Genomic DNA, 7,626 nt, shown 5'->3' with positions numbered 1-7,626 from the left:
ACCCATCAGGGTCTCTCTGTTGCTGCAACTGCTCCGCACAAACTAGACCTGTGGACAGCTGACCAGAGGCTGGAAGATATTAGAAGATAGCTACCAAATCTCCCCTCAGTCTCCTCTTATCCAGGCTAAACACATCTAACTTCCTCAGCCGTTCATCGTAAGGGTTGGTTTCCAGACCCTTGGTCTTCCTGATCCTCCTCTGCACACGTCCCAGCTTCCTTCTCAAATTGTGGCTCCCAGAACTGGACACAGTAGTCCAGGTGTGGTCTGACCAAGGCAGAGGTACTATTACTCCAGGTAGGGTAATACACCCTTGATCTAGACACTGGGCACCTGCAGATGCAACCTAGAATCACATGACCTTTTTTTACTACTGCATCCCACTGTAGATCCTTTCCCCATGTACTACTGGCAAGCCAGGTGTCCCCCATCTTATATTTGTGCAGCTGCTTCTTGCTGCCTAAGTGCAGAAAACTGACATTCGCCCCTATTGAAATTCATTTTCTTTGTTTGGGCCCAGTTCTCCAATCTGTTAAGGTCGTCTTGACTCCCGATTCTGTCTTCCGTGTAACAGTTCCCATGGTGAGAAAGTTTCAGCCTCTCTTGTTGCTGAGCCTATTGTAAAAGAACAGAATCATAGAACTGAAGAGTTGGCATGGACCCTGAGGGTCATCTACTCTCATCCTCTGCCGTGCAAGAATCCCAGTCTCCCATCCAATTGGAAACCATACTGGACCCTGCTTAAACTGTGCAAATGTGTCGCAGTTTTACTGCTGCACCCCTAGGAGAACTCGGCAATGATTGTTATTATGCATTGTTGAGGTTTCATTATATGGAGGAAGCTGAGGTTACCTGGGAGCGCCTTAGGGGCGTCTTACCCATAGAGGCTAGTGGCGCGGGGTGCCAGGGCGCCAAGTTCTGGAGGGAGCCAGGGAAGAGGCGGAGGCTGGACGTGGCGCCTCCCGGCATCAGCTCACCTCCCTCACCCAACTCCGCCATGCCGCGCTGAAGCAGCGTCGCGCCCAGAGCATCCGTCTGCCGTGGCCACCGCGGCATGAAGCGGCCAGCTGAGCCGGAAGGTGCCAAGTCTAGCCTCCACCTCTTCCCCACCAGAGGAGCCGCTGCCGGCAGCGCCATCCTCCCTAAAAAAAGGTTGACAACTCTGGGAAACGGGGGGGGGGGGTGCCGGAGGGATGGCCCTGGAGCTCCTAACAGGTCCAGATGAGCTGACCAGTCAGTTCAGCTTTCACTAGAGGAATATGTAGAAAACCTCTTGCTTGGGATAAAGCATCTCCAGCTTGATACGGAAGGGGGGGCATGTCTTTCTTCACCCTTCCGCCGGTCACCAGAGGGTCTGAGGTGATGACCTCAAGGTCACCCAGCCCCACATGGACCCCTCAGCCCCCACACTGTTGCACAAGCACCACACTCTACCCCAAACCCCATAAATAAAGTGCCTTTCCCCTTTCCTACACAGCTATTATGGGCGAAATAAGCCCAAAATCTGATGCCTTCCCTCCCGCTCTATCTTTACTATGGGTGGACCGTATGAAGTTATATTCCCTATTCTTTCAATGGCTGCGTTCTACCCAATCAGAACCATGCATTCGTCTTGCAGAGCTAGCTCAGCGAACTCCTGCACGCCTCATTTAACCTCTTGACAAGCTGCTGACGGCTCCCCGTTGGGAGAACAATGGAATCGAAACTTGTGAACCCATACAAGTGTCAAATCTTGCTACAATGTATCTATTTTGTTTCTGATCTCAATTATCAATATAAAATGGACTACAATCTTTAGAAATTTGTATAAAATCAACCACAACTCCGATTTTCTTGCTCCTAGTGCCAATCGGCTCAGTTTCTCTAGGACTCCATGACACCTCCCCTGCCTTCCATAATCCCACAAGCAAGCTGTCACGTACTCAGGAAGACCCTAATCCTGTCAAATCACTCTGCCAAGCCTTTCCTCCGGGCAATGCCAGGTGGCAGACTATGCATACATGGACCATTGTCTTCTCATCACCGGTACTCAGGATGTGCTTATCTGTGCATATCTCCAGCTCTGCATATTCCCCCCTCCCTCCTCCATATGTTAATCCGGTGTAACCCAACCTCTTCCTAATGTATTCATGATGTAATCTGTGTAACCCAACCTCTCCTTAATGTATTCATGATATAACTGTGATGTATCTTGCACTGTATTCTGGGACATGGAGGGAAGTTTTAAAAGTTCATGTCACCCCTTTCTCGCTGTTCAATCTTGCCTTGAACCTGTTGCGCAATAAACTTGGATCTTCTGCAGCTTGCTCCTGTCTCCGGCTGAGCTCATTTTTCCTCCGCAGGGACCCACGGACTTAGTCCGACGAGCTGGGTGGCAGAGCAGCCTCGCACCCAGATTTTACCGTAACAAGCTGCATTTCTTATGGAAACAACCAGGGCTTTATCTTATAAAATGTAAAGAATTCAAAAGCTTGCTTACATTTTTGTGACATTTTAGTTGGGCAAATAAAGGCCTTGCTTGCTCTAATGTGGATTTTGGAAATTTTCTTGTTGATTTTGCTTTTTGATAATAAATTTACCATTAGTGTTTAATGTGCCACAGGAAAAGTAATTTTTGCTGCAAAATACTAACACGCTACCGCTCTGAAAGTTGTCACAAACTACCTTGTTATTTGGCTTGTTGAGAATGTCTTTTTCTTTTTAAGGAGAATTCCAAAACTATGTTTCCGCCCAGTTTATTTATATCAGCATACTTTGTAACGAAGGTTTGCATTCAATTTAAACATATTGGCAGACCGCCTTGCAAAAAGATGAGAATTAGGAAGAAAAGAATAACAACTGTTTAATAGCTGGAAGCAGTGCTTTTTTCTGGGGGGATGCAGGGGTACGCATATCCCAGTGCCGGATTTACATATAAGCTAAGCAAGCTATAGCTTAGGGCCCCCCCCAAAAATTAAAGGGAAAAAACTGGATGTACATTTCCAAAATATAAGATAAAAACAAATAAAATAAAACCTACATACAGCAACAGTGTTTTGTGTTGTGTAGGCTCCTATTTGTTATGTGCAAATGAATTTAGATACCTATTAGGTCCATAAATTACCATATGGCATATATTCAACACATGGAACAGCAGCAATTTGTTGTTGACAAAGGACAGCTGGACATATAAAGGGCCCCGTTACCTTCAGTAGCTTAGGGCCTCATGAAACCTAAATCCGGCCCTGGGCATACTCCTAAACAGTTTGTGAATCATTGCACTTTTGTCCATTTACTGTATTTATTTTTCCTGATTTGAACTATAAAATGGTGATTTTCTTGAGTCAAAATGAGAGTACCCCTAAATATTACAGTGGCACCTTAGGTTATGAACTTAATTCGTTCTGGAGGTCCATTCTTAGCCTGAAACTGTTCTTTACCTGAGGTGCGTTTTTGCTAATGGGGCCTCCCGCTGACACCGCATGATTTCCGTTTTCATCCTGGGACAAAGTTCGCAACTCAGGGCAACTACTTCCAGGTACCTCAGGTTACAGACGCTTCAGGTTACGGACTCCGCTAAACCAGAAATAGTACCTCAGGTTAAGAACTTTGCTTCAGGATGAGAACGGAAATAGTGCAGCGGCAGCGGGAGGCCCCATTAGCTAAAGTGGTGCCTCAGGTTAAGAACAGTTTCAGGTTAAGAATGGACCTCCAGAGCGAATTAAGTTCGTAACCTGAGGTACCACTGTATTTTATTTTTTTTAGAAAAGAAAACACTGGCTGGAAGGGATTCCTTTCTCTCTGTTTCAGACAGCCCTTGATTTACTTTGCAAAATGTTCCCTCTGCAGTTTTTGACAAGGGTGGGACATGAGTGCCCTCCTTGTGAGAAGCAGATTACAAAGACTGCGTAGCAGACCTAAATACAGACAATGTATTTAAGAACAGGAATGTCTGGTCACTATATCCAATTTGCAGGGTGCTGCAGAGATCTGCCCTGCTTCGGGTGCAGCAGCATTTTTATCTAAACCAATAGAAATGCAACTCATGCTCCTCTGCTCATTGGCCTTTACATGGGGGGGGGGGGGGAGAGAAACAGAAAGAGAGGAGGAGGAGGAGGAGGAGGAGGAGGAGATATAAGAAAGTGACTTTTCTGCCAAGGATGAATGAAACAGAAGCAGCAGCTGTTGCTGCTTTTCAGAAACTTCCAGCGAGATGCCCTTTCCAAGCAGCTCTTCCAGGACCCAGCGGCACAAACTGATATTGGCAGGGACCATGGTTGTTTTAGTTGTCTTAGTGAGCGCTGTGTTGCTTGCTGTGTTCATACCTGGAAGGAAAGGAACCCCTGGCTCAGAAGTATTGCAGTGGGAAGGCCAAGGGACCACTAAACAGCTGCAGGAAATCGTCTTGGGGAGATGCCACAACTACATTGCCATAGTGAATCCTGAGCTCAGGTGAGTGCTAAGAATACACTTTTGAAGAATAAAAGCAGCAGTGCACAGTGTAGACAAAGAAGGAGCAGCAGGGAAACTGGACGGCAGCTATTCTAGAGAAAAATGTATAGGCTGAGATCTGAAGCTGTTCATTTCCTCCCCAAAGTGCTAAAAAGCTGGACTGAAAACTAGCTGAACAGTTCCTGTCTTGGAATTGTTCAGGGCTTTTATATCTCTCTTATATGCATAAAGGAGCTTGGCTTTCTCCAGCATGCATTGATGCGGGAAAGGTCCACCTTTTGAATTCTGGCCTGTTAAACAGCTGCTAAAAGTGTAAGAATTGCACAAGCAAAGATTGTCTTTCAAAGCGGGTGCTTTAAATGAAAGCAGGGGAGGGTTTCCTGTATGTATGAGTAAGTAGATTGGACAGGTCAGAAATGTATTTTTTTTTAGCAATACTTCTAGTGTTCACAGTTTTTGAAGTGCTTAATGTACATCAGCTTAGAAATCCATACAATGGCATTGTGAGGTAGGTTAATGTTATTGGAGATGGCGTGTCTAAAGAATACTGACTTGATCAAGGCCATTTAGTGATGTTACGACAGAAATGACATTTTAACTTGGGGGCTTCTTGTTCCTGGTTTGAGGCTCCCAGTAGAGTTCTACCCATATTTCTCCAGAACTTAATCCAACTCCATTTAGTTGAAATAGCTGCCAAGTAAGTATGAACCGAATTACGGCCTGGTAGTACAATTCTATGTGTGGTTTACTCAGAAACAAGGGCTACTAAATTCAATGAAATCAGTACATTGGGTTTAGGGCTGCAGTCTTTGACTTTCAAATAAGGGCCAGGGGGAAAGTGTTGAAATCACCAAACACATGAGAAAAGATGTGGTTGATTGGGACTCAAATCACAATATTTTCATTATCTTACTAGCTTTGGTGGTCAGAGGCATGTTGTAAAAACTTGTCAACAGAAAAACTTATTGAACCTTATCAGTACAGTATCTTGTAATAGCATTTGTTGAACCTTATCACAATGTTGCAATGAGGAAATAATACTGTCTCTGACTAGAGGGAAAGGTTGGTGCGAAGCAGACTTCCGCCATAAGAGGAACGTTTGGCATCTGCTACCGAAAGACCTGTTCGAGATATTCACCAGAAGGCTCACTTTTCATCTGCTCAGCCTTTATCTGGGTAAATGGTGGGAGCCAGGCAGAGGGCCTTCTCGGTAGTGGCGCCCACCTTGTGGAACGCTCTCCTATCAGATGTCAAGAAAATAAACAACTACCTGACTTTTAGAATACATCTGAAAGCAGCCCTGTTTAGGGAAGTTTTTAATGTTTGATCTTTTATCGTGTTTTTAATATTCTGTTGGGAGCTGCCCATAGTAGCTGGGGAAACCCAGCCAGATGGGCAGGGTAAAAACAATAAATTGTTGTTGTTGTTGTTGTTGTTGTTGTTGTTGTTGTTGTTGTTGTTGTTGTAGCGGCTTCAAATTTGATAAAATTCCTACATATAATATGTGCAGTGCACTTACATTTGTACATAAAATATAATGGTTGCTGTGTGTAAATTATGGATTACATTTACACATATACCTCTATACATCAGAAAATTGCCCAAGACCATATGCAAAGTAGGCTTGTATATTGTTGTTGTTTGAAGCAATCCATGTTCAAGTTGCATGCATGTGCATTCAGCCCATGATCATCCACATATAGGATGCACGCCCTTTCTACATGGAAATGGTTTGCAAAATGTGTCTCCCCTCCTCCTTTCCTGTGTGGCATCATGTAGACCTCCTTCTCCCCAATTTTAGTATATGTGCTGCCAAAGCGAGAACCCTTCTCCCCAATTTTGAAAAAACCAGTGATTAGCTTTTATTTGCTCAGAAACCAAAACTGCCTAGTCATCATACTTTGGAGTTGAGTAGGTTGGCAAGCTGCCATCTCCTGTGGTATTTTGGCTTTAGTGGTAATTGGCTTCTGTGGTATTTTGACTTCTTGGACCTCTTTAGCTGATAGTCAGCTGTCTGGGTTATGTACCTACTCTCTGCTTCTGATACGTTGTGATCTGATCTGAACTGGTCCTTGAATAGGTTCTCTGTGGAGCTCTGTAAGCTTTGAGTAGAGCGTTACAGAAGACGTGTCCGTCTGCTCTTTGAGTGGGTAGTCATTTCTCAGAAGAGCACTGTGATACCTCAAAGCATTTCCTCTGATCCCGTAAACTCCCCTCTCTTCTTTTACCACAGGAAGTGGGTCAGATTATTTTTAATACAGTTAATCTAGCCTCTGTAGAGATTATGTGTGAGGGTCACATACAATCCCCTTGTCACTATCTTAAAGACGCAAATCTTTAGTTGCCTGATTTTAGGCTGCCATGAAACCTCTAATCTCTATTTTTTGAGTGGTGGGGAGAATGAGTCTAAAACATCTTACAAAATAACTCCCTTTTATCTTCCTTAGGAGCATGAACTCCACTGAAGTGTGAGAAGGGCTGAGGAATTTATCCTGTAGGATTGAAAAGTGAAATCAAATGTGTTTAAGGAAATTGGAGTTTGCAGGCAATTAAAGTGAAAGATAATGAAAAGAAAGAAAGAAAATGCAACCTATTATTCTGCTTTCTAACCAGGAGGGAGAAAAATGAAAAATAGTTCCAGGTTCGTTCTGCTTTCTGGCAGGGAGGAAGTTCGTCTGTGACTTCCTGGGCACTGTAGTTCTTCAACCCCTCTAGCTCCACCTGAAGTTGGCTCTCTGGTGCACTGAGAAGAATTCTATGTCTTCATCACTTCTGTGACTTTATGTAAAAACATTTCAGTAGGATTTTTTCTTCCTTCTTGTCAACTGAACCTTTTGTGATGTCTCTACCTCTATAGTATATTGTGCATTTCAAACATTCAACTGTACTAAGGTCAAGCAAGCTTACCTTATCTCGAGAGCTGTCACATGGAAGATGGGGCAAGGTTGTTTTTTCCTGCTCTGGAGACTAGGACCCGAACTAGTAGATTAAAGTCACAAGTCAGGGGATTCTGACTAAGCATCGGGGGAAAACTTTCTGACAGTGGAACGGTCTCAGGAGGTTGTGGACTCTCCTTTGCTGGAGGTTTTTAAGCAGAGATTGGGTGCATCTGTCACGGATTCTTTAGCTGAGATTCTGCATTGTAGGGGTTGGACTAGATGACCCTTGGGATCCCTTCTTACTCGACAATATGGT

At 44.3% G+C, this 7,626-nt stretch overlaps 1 protein-coding gene across 2 annotated transcripts in view; it reads left to right on the top strand.

Moving 5' to 3' along the window:
- Window positions 1-1,098: 1,098 nt before the first annotated feature.
- The window catches only part of LOC309541136 (ADP-ribosyl cyclase/cyclic ADP-ribose hydrolase 1-like), a 36,744-nt gene continuing 30,216 nt past the window's right edge, over window positions 1,099-7,626 (top strand). Inside the window, exons 1-2 of one of the 2 annotated variants that reach the window (XM_082238597.1) lie at window positions 1,099-1,152; window positions 4,179-4,431. In XM_082238597.1, the coding sequence (XP_082094723.1) occupies window positions 4,193-4,431 (239 nt within the window). In that variant the 5' untranslated portion in view covers window positions 1,099-1,152; window positions 4,179-4,192. Of the gene's footprint in view, window positions 1,153-2,418; window positions 2,455-4,178; window positions 4,432-7,626 lie in introns of those variants that run through there. The other variant, XM_082238598.1, reaches the window with a different exon arrangement.

The sequence above is a fragment of the Podarcis vaucheri genome (assembly GCF_965113315.1).
Source record: "Podarcis vaucheri genome assembly, chromosome: 9".
Classification (NCBI taxonomy): Eukaryota; Metazoa; Chordata; class Lepidosauria; order Squamata; family Lacertidae; genus Podarcis; species Podarcis vaucheri.
The sequence above is the reverse complement of the archived record's forward strand: the minus strand, read 5'-3'. Positions and strand labels throughout refer to the sequence as shown.